Below are 15,151 nucleotides of genomic sequence, written 5' to 3'. Positions count from 1 at the left end.
GAACCAGGAAGCGTGCAGAGAAAATCATCACTGACCCGTCTCACACTGGCCATCACCTGTTTCGGTGCCTTCCATCAGGCCGACGCTTCAGCCACATGAAGACCTGAACGACCAGGCTACAGAGAAGCTTTTATCCAAACTCCATTACGCTCATGAACAATTGAACACTACTGTACTGTTAATACTTGGGACACTTGCACATCAAAAACTACCTATTTCATTTATGTAATGGCATACACAGGATTTTCACCTTTACTTCCATTCATATTTATATATTTTTATATTTTCTATAGTTTTTATATTGCACAAAACTGCAGCTTTTTAAAATTACAATGTAAATTGCACATGCTAAATGTTTACAATGTTTTCTATGTTTACAGGTATGAATGTGTGTGTTAGAGAGAGTGAGCTGTGTGAATAAGATTGTCTTTACTGTATTTTTTTCGTGCACTGCAAGCATCTGTGTAACCAAAAACAAATTCCTTGTATGTGTGAGCATACTTGGCCAATAAAGCCCGATTCTGATTCTGATTCTGATATAAAATCTGATGATAAATGGTGGAAATCATAACCCACAGAGCTCCAAAAATATCAGGACTAAATGGTGAATACAAGTTCAGTAATAAAGAGAGAGCTCAGGTGGTGCAGCAGTAAAGTACACTAGACCACTTTTGCTGAGATCTGAGGATATTAACATGGAGTGAATTGATCTGACTGATGTGTAATCATGTTTTCAGGAGAATGAATTTTACTCTGATGAAAACACTGTAATAAAAATCAGATCATTTTGCTGTACGACAGTATCATGAATCAGATGTAGAATAAACAGAGCTCAGTTTACATAAACATGACGTGTAAATTACATGTTTAGACTCGTGCACTAGTTTTATACAGAATGTAGAATTTCACCTGAAAGCATGAGCAGAAGTATTTGTACCTCTAACCCTGAATGTTAGTGACAGCAGTTTCCACATAGAGCTTCCTGATAATTATTAGTTCCCAGTCGTACTGTGCAGAAATACAGCAGTGAGAGTGAAACCTTTACAGAGTAAAATAGTGAGTAATTATGGAATGTACATTTAATTTAGATAAAATTATTGGATCACTTCATACTGGTCAGGACCATGGTGAATCCAGTGCTACTCAAAAACATTTCCAAGGAAGTAGGAACACACACTGGCGACACACACACACACACACAGTCACTCTCATCTATGTTTTAGGATGGAGATGGAAATCAAGTTGTCATTTATAATCAGTGAGTAACATTGTATTCATTCTCAGTTGCTACATGGCTATATTTAGCGCTTCCACTATTTTGGACTGTGTAGAAATGTGAAGCTCCGCCCCTTTGTAAATCAGTACAGTAGAGCAGTCCTGCTATTGGTTGATTCATAAATTCAACTGTTTTTATTTTTATCTAATTGTTTCTCTCCAGGTTGGATGATTGTAATCTAACAGAGAAAAGTTGTGAAGTTTTTTCCTCAGTTCTCAGTTTAAACTCCTTCAGTCTGAAACATCTGAACCTAAATAACAATAACCTGAAGGATTCAGGAGTGAAGCTGCTCTCTGCTGGACTGGAGAATCCACACTGTAAACTGGAGATACTGGAGTAAGATCTTCACTTTAACAAAGTTTTATTCACATTTATTTATTTACACTAATCACTTAATCCTGGGAAACAATCAGCATAAACAAATAAACCATCTCAGGGACACACACTCACACACACACTTTTAGAGACAATGTTGAAATGATTACTGAGTCTGAATCATTAGTTCAACCAATTTCACTTTCATCTGCACTGCAGTCTGGGTAATATTATTAGATCTGCTACGTGGATTCCAACTTCTGCTGCAGGGTGACGTCTTTCATTTCTCTGATTGATCTGATTATTTCTCTCCAGGTTGTGGGATTGTAATCTAACAGAGAAAAGTTGTGAAGTTCTGTCCTCAGTTCTCAGTTTAAACTCCTCCAGTCTGAAACATCTTAACCTGAGTAACAATAAACTGAAGGATTCAGGAGTGAAGCTGCTCTCTGCTGGACTGGAGAATCCACACTGTAAACTGGAGATACTGGAGTAAGATCTTCACATTCACACTGTAGATATATGTTATAATACATGCACAAACACAGAGCCACAGTTAGTGAAAACAGAATTAAAAAAAATATATAATTATTAGGGCTGTCGAAGTTAACGCGATAATAACGCATTAACGCATTCTCAATTTAACGCGATTAAAAAAATTAGTGCCATTAACGCAAATTCTAGTTCATGTTGACACTTGACTGGTAGAACAAACGTTTTAATGTCGGACTTGCCACCGTTGTTCATTTGCGGTTTGTTAAAATAATATAACTGAGCGTCGTAGGGATGCACTTGCATAATAAAGAAATAAATACACGGTATATTCACAAGTTGTCGGGAGCAAAACACTTTATTAACTTAATCTGTTACGGCACTGAATACCGGAGTCAAGCACGCTAGTCCATGAACTATGGAAGCCCCAAAAGGGTCAAAACACACTCACTTCGTGTAGAAACGTCCACTTTTCACATTTCACTTAAAAAACCTTGTTTTCTATAACATTTACACAGATTTTATTTAATGCGATTAATCGCGATTAACTATATGAAATTCTGAGATTAATCGCGATTAAAAATTTTAATCGTTTGACAGCCCTAATAATTATACAACATTACGAATATATTTGGATGTTTGATATACAGTCAACAGTGGAAAGTTTAAGAATGATTAAATAAATGAATATTTGACAAATAAATAAATAAAACAATGTAAAGTGTATCTTCCATATTAGACTCTACAGTATAGAGTGAACATTTTAAACATTACACAGAGCTGAAACTGCAGTTTTGTGTTTGTAATTAATAAAGAGAAAATACTGATCTATTATTTCTCTCCAGGTTGTGGGATTGTGATCTAACAGAGGAAAGTTGGGAAGTTCTGTCCTCAGTTCTCAGTTTAAACTCCTCCAGTCTGAAACATCTGAACCTGAATAACAATAAACTGAAGGATTCAGGAGTGAAGCTGCTCTCTGCTGGACTGGAGAATCCACACTGTAAACTGGAGATACTGAAGTAAGATCTTCACTTTCACACTGTAGATACAGAAGATCTGTTCTAATTTGAAACATCATTTAAACCGGAATATCAATTTAGTGTATTTTGTTAAGAGCTTTTCAGAGTCGTCATATATTATCACATTCTAGCAGGATTTTGGGACACATCATCAGTGTGATCAAAGGGTGGTCCTTCAAAGTCATCTGGAGTCTTACTTTAGCGCACTTGTACTATTCGGTGAGGCTTGTGATAGGCAGTTCCAGGTCCCCTTTGCCATAGAGGCTGATGTTAGTCATACAGCGTGGGACGCTGAGCCATTTCTTCACGTATGAAGTCATGGTTCGCTCCATCTTCTCCACAGTTGTTATTGGGAGCTTGTAGATAGTGAGTGGCCTCATTACCCGAGGGAGAAGTCCAAATTGCAGGCACCAGAGCTTGAGCTTCCCTGTCAGTAGGGTCCTAATAACTTAAATAATAATGTTAACTGTTTTTGCACCACCTACTAACTTGCACTTGAGTATATAATATGATGTGAAATAGTGAAAATTATCAACCACAGAGCTCCAAAAACATCAGGACTAAATGGTAAAGTTCAGTAATAAAGAGAGAAATGCATTAATAATAGACAAACTTTTTAAATATGTTAGCATGAAGAGGGCGCTCAGGTGGTGCAGCAGTAAAGTACACTAGTTCACTGCTGAGATCTGAGTATGTTAGCATGGAGGGAATTATGTACTGATGTGTAATTCTATTTTCAGGAGAATTAATTTTACTTTGATGAGAACACTGTAATAATAATTTATTCCACGTATCATGAATCAGACGTGAAAAAAAGGGCTCAGTTTACATAAACATGACGTGTAAATTACATGTTTAGACTCGTGCACTAGTTTTATACAGAATGTAGAATTTCACCTGAAAGCAGGAGCAGAAGTATTTGTACCTCTAACCCTGAATATTAGTGACAGCAGTTTCTACGTAGAGCTTCCTGATAATAATTAGTTCCCAGTTGTGCTGTGAAATACAGCAGTGAGAGTGAAACCTTTACAGAGTAAAATAGTGAGTAATTATGGAATGTACATTTAATTTGGATCAAATGATTGACCACTTCATACTGGTCAGGACCACGGTGGATCCAGTGCTACTTGAAAACACTTGCAAGGACGTAGGAACATACACTTTTGACACATACACACACACACACACACAGTCACTCTCATTTATGTTTTACAATGGAGATGAAGATCAAGTTGTCATTTATAATCAGTGGGTAACATTGTCTAATTCTCAGTCACTACACGGCTATATTTAGCGCTTCCACTATTTTAGACTGTGTAGAAATGTGAAGCTCCACCCCTTTGTAAATCAGTACAGTAGAGCAGTCCTGCTATTGGTTGATTCATGAATTCAACTGTTTTCACTTTTATCTGCAATGTAGTCTGATCTGATTATTTCTCTCCAGGTTGGTGTGGTGTGATCTAACAGAGAAAAGTTGTGAAGTTCTGTCCTCAGTGCTCAGTTTAAACTCCTCCAGTCTGAAACATCTGAACCTGAGTAACAATAAACTGAAGGATTCAGGAGTGAAGCTGCTCTCTGCTGGACTGGAGAATCCACACTGTAAACTGGAGATACTGGAGTAAGATCTTCACTTTCACACTGTAGTTACAGAAGATCTGTTCTAATTAAAAGCATCATTTAAACAAGAAAATGAATTTAGAGGACGTTGTTTAGAACTCTTCAGAGTCATCATACCTCATCACATCCTAGCAGGATTGTTTCTTTTACTTTCTTTTCTTTTCAGGAGTAAAATGATTTTGTGCACAAACACAGAGCCACAGTTAGTGTAAACAGGCTTTTTTTTTTATTATATTATGTTACTTATGTTGGTTGTGAGAAATACAGTGAACAGTGGGAAGATTCAGTATTATTAAGTAAATGAATGATTGATAAATAAATAAATAAATAAAACAATGTAAAGTGTTTCTCCATATTAGACTCTACAGTATAGAGTGAGCATTTTAAACATTATTCAGAGCTGAAACTGCAATTTTGTGTTTGTAATTAATAAAGAGAAAATACTGATCTATTATTTCTCTCCAGGTTGTGGGATTGTGATGTAACAGAGAAAAGTTGTGAAGTTCTGTCTTCAGTTCTCAGTTTAAACTCCTCCAGTCTGAAACATCTAAACCTGAATAACAATGAACTGAAGGATTCAGGAGTGAAGCTGCTCTCTGCTGGACTGGAGAATCCACACTGTAAACTGGAGATACTGGAGTAAGATCTTCACTTTCACACTGTACATACAGAAGATCTGTTTCACTTTGAAACATCATTTTATTAAAAGCTGAACCTTGGTAGATGGTTTGTTTGGGACTCTTTGCAGTCTTCATACATCATCACATCCTATCCTGATTGTTTCTTTACTGTAGCTCACTAACTTACCTGAGATTAGATCCTAAACTAGCAGCACCTGAGTTTCTGGTGCTGAACCTGCTGTAGGAATTTATCATGGATGAAGAAAAATGTGATTCAGCTTTAAAAGAACTCATAGCTGCTATTTTTATCTTCTCAGTGTTTTTCTATACAGGAATATAATTACTTTGTGAGGATTAGCTTTTTATTTGGCGACACTTACAGATGCGACAGCAACGTTCTTTAGCTACAAGTTAGTAACCTGTTTATATTCATCTGTGATCAATTCCACAGCAACGTAAGCACCAGAAAACTTCTACTGCTGGTTCAGGATCCTGAGACTGAGAGATTTTAACCAGAAATCATCAGTTCTCGGGTTCATTTAGCAACTTAGCTCTGACCTAGCATTTTAACTCTGAACAGCTGGCAGTTTAATGTTCTGAAATTAATTTGAGGAACTAAATCAGGTTCTTCATGAACACAAAGTTTTATACATCCTGACTCATTGACTCAGTTACATTAACCATTTGGGTGGGTTGGGGCGGTGTAGGTTTTTTCCTGTGTGGAGTTTGCATGTTCTCCCTGTGTCTGCATGGGTTTCCTCTGAAAGCTTCGGTTTCCTTTGACAGACCAAAAACATGGAAGGGAGGTAAAGTGGAGACACTAAATTGTCCATGACTGTGTTTGACATTGAACTTGTGAACTAAAGAATCTTGTGTAACCAGTTTATCTTCATCAGTGTATTCAAACATTCACCAGAACTACCGTTCCTGTCATGAATGTAACCAAAGTGTGTAAAACATGATGTTAAAAATCCTAATAAACAAACAAACACTAACCAGTTCATCCTGGTCGGGGGTGTAGTGGGGGAAAAAAAGGCACAAGTTGGAAACACACCCTGGACAGATGCTGCTTTTAAATGCACTTCGGGCAGAAGGTTTCACTGAGATCAAACTCGGTTACCTGAATCGATCGTGTTCATGTAGTTTGTGTGGGAAGATAAAAAATATGGAGGCTGTCAAGTTTATATATTTATTTTATTATTTGTTAATTGTAGATGTTTAAAAGTGTTACAGTTAAAATTAACATACAAATTAAACATTATTATTTGATATCCACCCTTAATGAATTGTTCAGCCATAATTAAAAACGTGTTTACATCAAAACTCAGTGTTCACATCACAATAACTGTTAGGATTCGCTCAGCTCTTACCTTTATACTTTCGTTTTCCCCGGTGGTTTGTTTTTATCTGTTTGGCGTTTTGTTTTCCTCCGCATTCATTTATTTCCTCATTAGTCCGGTCGGTTTTTGTTCTTGTTAGTGTTTGCGTTTGTTTTTCCTGTTTGGCTGCCTTCTCCCCCTAGCGGCTTGGAGCGGTACTGTTCCCGGAGTTCGCTGCGGAAGCCAGCCAATGGATCGTTGGAGGGCGGACTCTACTCACCTGTGCCTCGTTTACCACCTCATCAACCTCCGCATATAAACGCCGGCTTTTCCTCTGCTCTTCGCCAGATTGTCTGCTTGCCAACACGATTTTGGTTCCTTTGTTCCTGGTTCCTTTGTTCCTGGTTCCACCGCTCCCGGTTTCCCAGCGTTCCTGCCGCCTCCCGAACTTGATTCCTTCGCTCTTCGTATCCTGGTTCCACCGCTCCTGGTTTCCCAGCGTTCCTGCCGCCTCCCGGACTTGATTCCTTCGCTCTTCGTATCCTGGTTCCACCACTCCTGCCCTCCCAGCGTTCCAGTCATCTCCTGGGCTTGGCTCTTTCGTTCCTGGCGCCCTGGTTCTCCGCTCTTGGCTTCCTGTTCTCCTGTCCACCTCGCAGATCCCCTGCACCGCCAGTACCGCTCCTGCCGCTTCCCCTGTGTTCTCAGTCATCTGTTTTGGTTATTTATTTTTCTTTGTTCCGTTATTGTTTTAATAAAGGTTTTTGTTTACTACTTCTGGTTTTGGGCCTCTTTGTGCATCTGCCTTTTGGGTTCCCCTTAGTCTCGGGTGGTTTTGCGACACCTAACAGTACAATCTGGCCACATGGAACCCACAGATGCACAAACGGGTGAGGACCTTACCGTGGGGATGGTCCTGAGTCGTCACAATCAGATGCTGGAGACACTCAGCCAGCAGCTCGCGGACCTGACCCAACAGGTAGCTCGTTTGGGACCTCCTAACCCTCTTCCTTCTGCTGTCCCTCAGGTTCTTGTAGTACCGCCCGTGCCTCCGACGGATCCCGTGGTTCCAGGGGCCCCCGTGGAAACGGCCATTCCTAATCCCGAGCCCTTTTATGGAGACCTGGAGAGGTGCCGAGGTTTTCTGTTTCAGTGTCAGTCCATTTTCCGTCAGCGCCCCACTACATTCGCCACTGAGACTAGTAAGGTGGCCTTTGTCATTGGTCACCTGAGGGGCAGAGCCCTTACCTGGGCAGAGGCGGTGCAGTCACAGGCGGACCCTCGAGAGGGCTTGTTTTCTGACTTCCTTGCCCGGTTCAGAACAGTGTTCGACCTACCGGATCATTCGGGGAGCGCCTCTGCTCGACTGTTTTCCCTGCGTCAGGGCTCCTGGTCCGTTGCTTAGTATTCCATTGAATTTTGGACTTTGGCCGCCGACTACGGGTGGAACGAGGAGGCCCTTCGGGAGGCTTTCCAGCGAGGCCTCATCGACTCCCTGAGGGATTAGTTGGCGGTTAGGGAGGATAGTCCAGACCTTCACTCCCTGGTTGCCCTGGCCATCCGCCTGGACAACCGCCTCCGTAGCCGGCGCCGTGAAAGGGCAGCTAGACCGGGTCCTGCGCCTCCTTCCCCCATGGTCTTGCCGGGTCCCTCGGAGCCCCCTGGTGGCTCTGTTTCAACCCCTTCGCCCCTTATACCACAGCCCGAACCCATGCAGCTGGGGCATGCCCGGCTAACCCCTGAGGAGCGGGCTAATCGCTTCAGGGCCGGGCAATGTCTCTATTGCGGTCAGGCGGGCCATATTCTGCGGGCGTGCCCTGCCCGGCCAAAAGAGGGGGCCCGTCAGTAGCTGTGGGGGTACTGGCGGGCGACTCTCAGCAATCCCCACTTCCCAGGCAACTCCAACTTCCCAGGCAACTCCACCTCCGCATACAGGCCACCCTCTGTTGGCGTGGTTGCTCGGTCCCTCTCCAGGCCTTAGTAGACTCGGGTGCCGAGGACAACCTGGTGGACGAGGGGCTGGTCGCCCAGGTGGGGTGCACCCTGAAAACCCTTGATCCTCCTATCACTGCACGCGCCCTGGATGGACGGATCATTGCCCGGGTTACCCACCGTACTACACCTCTGACCCTGATCCTCTCAGGAAACCACCGGGAGACCCTCACCTTCGCCGTGATCAAGGCCCCACAGACCCCCGTAGTCCTGGGCTACCCCTGGTTGGCGCACCACAACCCCCACATCGACTGGGCTCTTGGGCGAGTGGTGGCGTTGAGTGACTTCTGCCATGCCAATTGTCTGGTCTCTGCCATTCCACAGGCTGGGGACAGGGCTAGCACCACCCCTTCTGCAGTATCCGTTGACCTGTCCAACGTGCCCCGGGAGTATCATTTCCTCCGTGAGGTTTTTCGCAAGGACCGGGCCCAGTCCCTACCCCCTCACCGACCTTATGACTGCGCCATCGATCTGCTGCCGGGCGCCCCACTGCCTACCAGTCGGCTTTATAACCTCTCTCGTGCCGAGAGGAACGCCATGGAGAGCTATATTTCCGAGTCCCTCGCCGCCGGGATCATCCGCCCATCGTCCTCTCCCTTGGGTGCGGGGTTCTTTTTTGTGGAGAAAAAGGACAAGACCGTGCGGCCGTGCATTGATTATAGGGGTCTCAACCAAATCACTGTTAAGAACCGTTACCCCCTGCCATTAATCTCTTCAGCTTTTGAACCTCTGCAGGGAGCCACGGTATTCACCAAGTTGGACCTGCGCAACGCATATCATCTGGTGCGGATCCGGGAGGGCGACGAGTGGAAGACGGCGTTCAACACCCCACTGGGCCACTTCGAGTACCTGGTGATGCCGTTTGGGCTTTGTAACGCTCCCGGAGTTTTCCAAGCGCTGGTGAACGACGTGCTCAGGGACTTCCTCAATCGGTTTGTGTTCGTTTACCTAGATGATATCTTGATCTTTTCCAGATCCCAGGAGCAACACATGTCCACCAAGTACTCTCACGGCTCTTAGAGAACAGGTTGTTCGTAAAAGCTGAGAAGTGCGAGTTCCATGTTGGCTCAGTGGAGTTCCTCGGGGTCATTATCGAGAGCGGCCGGGTCAGGGCCGACCCCCACAAGGTCCGTGCGGTGACGGAGTGGCCTACCCATACCTCACGGAAGGAGCTCCAACGATTCCTAGGTTTTGCAAATTTCTATCGGCGCTTCATTCGAAACTACAGCCAAGTCGCAACACCCCTCACTCGCCTTACCTCTACCAAGGTTCTTTTTACCTGGCCCCTGGAGGCCGAGGAAGCCTTCCTCCGGCTCAAGGCCTTATTCACTTCCGCCCCTATCCTCACCCAACCTGACCCCGACAAGCAGTTTGTTGTGGAGGTGGACGCCTCTGATACTTGGGTAGGGGCAGTGCTCTCACAGCGGGCGGGGCCCGATAACTGTTTGCACCCTTGTGCCTTCTTCTCCCGTTGCCTTTCTCCAGCTGAGGCCAATTATGACGTCGGTGACCGTGAGCTGCTGGCGGTGAAACTGGCCTTGGAGGAGTGGAGGCACTGGCTGGAGGGGGCCGTTCAGCCCTTTGTCATCTGGACGGATCACAAAAATTAGTTTTACGTCCAGACGGCAAAGAGGCTGAACTCCAGACAGGCAAGGTGGGCACTTTTCTTCGCCCGGTTCGACTTCACGATGACCTACCACCCCGGGTCACGGAACGTCAAACCGGACGCCCTCTCTCGCCAGTTCGCCTCTGAAGAAAGCGTCACCTGTCCTGAAACCATCCTCCCGCCCAGTCGAGTTGTTGGGTTACTCACTTGGGACGTTCATCGCATCGTCACCGAGGCCCAGGACCCAGACCCCAGGCCCATGAGTCCCGCGTCGCCTGCCATCCTGGAACTGGTCGTACCTTATCCCTCGTGAAAAGACAGTTTTGGTGGCCATCCATGGAAAGGGACGTCAAGGAGTTCGTGGCCGCCTGCACCACCTGTGCACGCAACAAAGCCTCTCATCAGTCCCCTGCGGGATTATTACAGCCTCTCCCGATCCCGAGTCGCCCATGGTCTCACATCGCCCTAGATTTCGTCACTGGTCTACCAGAATCCAACGGGAACACAGTAATCCTAACCACGGTAGACCGGTTCTCCAAGGCCGTGCATTTTGCGGCTCTGCCTAAGCTTCCCACAGCCTTCCAAACGGCCGAGCTCCTGGTTAATTTAGTGTTCCGCGTGCACGGGATTCCGATGGACATCGTGTCGGACCGAGGGCCCCAATTTATCTTTCAGGTGTGGAGGGCCTTCTGCAAGGCGTTGGGCGCGACCATCAGTCTCTCGTCCGGCTTCCATCCGCAGTCCAATGGTCAGGCAGAAAGGACTAATCAGGGCCTGGAATCTGCCTTGCGTTGTATGGCTGCTCGCAATCCCAAAAGCTGGAGCTCCCACCTTGCCTGGGTTGAATATGCCCACAATTCCTTGGTGTCTTCCGCCACAGGTCTATCCCCCTTCGAGGCCTCCCTAGGCTACCAACCACCTCTATTCCCCGAGCAAGAGGCTGATGTGGCAGTTCCCTCCGTTGGGCACCACCTTCGCAGGTGCCGAAGACTGTGGAACACCACCAGGACCTCCCTCCTCCGCACTCGAGACGTCAACCAGCAGTCAGCTGACCGCCATCGAAGACCGGGCCCCTCCTACGCTCCTGGTCAAGCAGTATGGCTGTCTACCGCTCACATCCCCCTGCGTTCCGAATCGAAGAAACTTTCCCCCCGCTACATCGGCCCCTACATCATTGAGAAGATCATAAATCCTACGTCAGTACGATTAAAACTCCCACGCCACATGCGCATCCACCCCACCTTCCATGTCTCCCAGCTCAAACCCGTGGTTTCGCCGCCTCCCGGACTTGATTCCTTCGCTCTTCGTATCCTGGTTCCACCGCTCCTGGTTTCCCAGCGTTCCTGCCGCCTCCCGGACTTGATTCCTTCGCTCTTCGTATCCTGGTTCCACCACTCCTGCCCTCCCAGCGTTCCAGTCATCTCCTGGGCTTGGCTCATTCGTTCCTGGCGCCCTGGTTCTCCGCTCTTGGCTTGCTGTTCTCCTGTCCACCTCGCAGATCCTCTGCACCGCCAGTACCGCTCCTGCCGCTTCCCCTGTGTTCTCAGTCGTCTGTTTTGGTTATTTTTTTTTCTTTGTTTCGTTATTGTTCTAATAAAGGTTTTTGTTTACTACTTCTGGTTTTGGGCCTCTTTGTGCATCTGCCTTTTGGGTTCCCCTTAGTCTCGGGTGGTTTTGCGACACCTAACAATAACTACAAATGATGCAGTACTAGCTGCACCACCGTACCACACATTAGGAGTGTTGTGGTGATTTACCTCATTTGTTCAGTTCTCTGTTAACAAGCTAAGCTAAGACCGTAAACAAACAAACAAAAAAAACTACAAAAACAGCAGATAATCTGATTCCTCCTCTCTCCTCTCATGATTAATTAGTTAAGCACCATTGATTAAACTAGAACTGAAATCCCAGGTTTCATTGGTTGGTGTTTGGGAGGGTTTTTGGTTTTGAATGTGTAGATGTCGTAGTGTGATTGTTGCTAAATTATCTACTAGCTAACAAAGATCTACTGAATACTCCTCATTTAAACTCTGAAAATGTGGAATCCACTGTAAGTCTGAAATCACATTTTACACTCATGCTGGAATGATTACTGATTCAGCATCATCAATTCAACTTCTTTTACTTTCATCTGTAATGCATTCTGGGTAATATTATTACATCTGCTACTTGGATTCCACCTACTGCTGCAGGGTGACGTCTTTCATTTCTCTGATTGATCTGATTATTTCTCTCCAGGTTGTGGGGTTGTGACCTAACAGAGGAAAGTTGTGAAGTGTTGTCCTCAGTTCTCAGTTTAAACTCCTCCAGTCTGAAACATCTGTACCTGGATAACAATGACCTGAAGGATTCAGGAGTGAAGCTGCTATCTGCTGGACTGGAGAATCCACACTGTAAACTGGAGATACTGGAGTAAGATCTTCACTTTCACACTGTAGATACAGAAGATCATTCATACAAAAACTGTTATTGATGTGTGTTAGAGTTTGATATTTTACTCATTTTCCCCACACAAGATAAAACAATTTATCATTAATATAATAGAATAGTTTTACATGTTGAAGATTTCTCAGTGATGTTGTCTGATTGTGGATCTGAATGGAGATGGAGGAGGAGGTGGGAGAAGATGATGTATGATTTTTATTAAATGATTTTCTTCTGCAGGTTGAGGAGATGCAGTATTACAGATGAAGGTTTTACTGCTCTGGCTTCAGCTCTGAAATCAAATCCATCATCACGTCTGAGTGAACTGTATCTGAGCTACAATCATCCAGGAGAATCAGGAGTAAAACTGCTCAAAGATCTACAGGAGGATCCACAATGTAACCTAAAGGAACTATAGTGAGTTACTGTTGATTTATACACAGACACACTGAGACACACACTCATGCACACATTACATCCTATTTCGCTCTCGTGGAAGACGAACGCACTTTTCCCTCCTCCTCCCTTATATTTCCTGCTTGGCTTCTCCTGTATCGTATTGTCTCGTCTACTCTACTCTACAGAGATTTTCTTAGCACAGCTCCTCAAAGAACAAATTATGGAATTGGTTAAATGGTCTCTAAATGCTATTGACACCATCTTCTCATCGAGAAGTTCGGGTTTGGGGGAACCCACATGCCCCGACGGAACGCAGATGGCAGGATACGCGATGGACTTGTGGGAGAAGTGGAGGGTTGTGTACCTGGCACCTCTTTCGTTGGAGGACGTAGAGGATGTTTACCTATTCGGAATTTTGATTGTGGGGTTTTTGCTGATTGGACTAGGCTTTGCCCTGCTGTATCGGGAAATTAAAAGAGTTGGGTCAGTTGTCAAAGGTCCCCAGAAACTGCCCAATTTGCGACTGTGAATATTAATCGCAATATGGATTCCATCTTGGAGAAACTAACGGTTTTGCGAAATGAGATGAACCAGAGACGCATTCATTCTGAGAGTTTGTGTTAAATTTTTATTAGTGCTCAGACAAAACAACAAGTCATTTCTGCTCTTGGTTCCTTTGTTATCAGCAACGGACTCGCTGATAAGTAAATTCCTCCAGAGGATCTGCTGCGACGTACCTACCCCCGCTTCACTGACTGTTTTTCATTCTGGGCAGTAAGAGCTGTAAACAGCCATGTTACCGCGAACTTTGTACAGACTTTTTCTTGCTGCAGGAATGGTGGACTGACAGAACTTTCCTAACCCAAACCAACGTCTCCACTCTCAGCTTTATTCCACCACTATGGTAGGACGGGTCCGTAGCGCGCGTTGGTATGGCTGCGAATCGCAGGATGGCTGCCTACCGTAGTGGTTACTTTTTCACATCCCCATATCCCTAACCCGTGGCTGGTTGTGTGATTATGTTATGTTATGTTTATATGTGCTTGTGTGCTGTAAGGGTTTTTTTTTGTTTTGTTACCATAGTGTGCTCCTTAAGGAAACACAATCTGGTTGCTGGTTTTTTTTATCTCCTACTTTCCCTATGTGTTCATTATTTTCTTGTTTTCTTATCCTGTCTTCCTGTCCTGTCTCTCCCTTGTCATTGAATGTTCTGGACAGGTTGATGGCTAATTTCGCTGTAATTGTACATGCTGCAATTTATAGTGACAATAAAGTACTACTACTACTACTACTACACACACATGCACACACTACACACTCATGTACACATCACACACACATGCACACATTACACACTCATGTACACATCACACACACATGCACACATTACACAAACATGCACACAATACACACACATGCACACAATACACACACATGCACACATTACACACACATGCACACAATACACACATGCACACAATACACACACATGCACACATTACACACACACACATGCACACACATGCACACAATACACACATGCACACATTACACACACATGCACACATTACACACACACACATGCACACATTACAGACACACACATGCACACAATACACACATGCACACATTACACATACATGCAGTGGTATGTCTCTCTTATTGTGGAATCAGAACTGCTCATTAGCAGAACTTCATCTGTATCAGAGTTCTTTAGTGAACAATGAATCATGTGTGTGTGTGTGTGTGTGTGTGTGTGTGCTGGTGTTTATACTGGTTATGATTGTGTTGAGTCTGATAGTTGACTGTAACATCTGATCATGTCTGATCTCTTCTACAGCTTCAGATTCACACATTGAATTATGAAAAGAAGATGAATAGCAGTAAAGATAAACACCATCTACTCTTCACACTGGGATTCTACATGGTGACGCTTTGTTCAGCTTCTTACTGCCAAAACCTGTAAACATGCTTTCTGTATAACTGTGTGCATGACATCACTTCCTGTACAAGATCTACACTCTCAAACCCACTCTGAAGTGCTAATAGACCTTCATCTCCTCCTTCTATACATC

General features: G+C 44.6%; 1 protein-coding gene across 1 annotated transcript in view; it reads left to right on the top strand.

The window, feature by feature from the left end:
- Positions 1 to 13,095, top strand: part of LOC134328362 (NLR family CARD domain-containing protein 3-like) — a 46,187-nt gene extending 33,092 nt beyond the window's left edge. Inside the window, exons 8-11 of the mRNA XM_063009466.1 lie at positions 1,907 to 2,080; positions 2,926 to 3,099; positions 4,544 to 4,717; positions 12,918 to 13,095. Coding sequence (XP_062865536.1) covers positions 1,907 to 2,080; positions 2,926 to 3,099; positions 4,544 to 4,717; positions 12,918 to 13,095 — 700 coding nt within the window. The remainder of the gene's footprint in view (positions 1 to 1,906; positions 2,081 to 2,925; positions 3,100 to 4,543; positions 4,718 to 12,917) is intronic.
- The last annotated feature ends 2,056 nt before the right edge of the window (positions 13,096 to 15,151 follow it).

The sequence above is a fragment of the Trichomycterus rosablanca genome, chromosome 15 (assembly GCF_030014385.1).
Source record: "Trichomycterus rosablanca isolate fTriRos1 chromosome 15, fTriRos1.hap1, whole genome shotgun sequence".
Lineage (NCBI taxonomy): Eukaryota > Metazoa > Chordata > Actinopteri > Siluriformes > Trichomycteridae > Trichomycterus > Trichomycterus rosablanca.
Note: the sequence above shows the minus strand (reverse complement) of the source record. Positions and strands in the feature narration are given on the sequence as shown.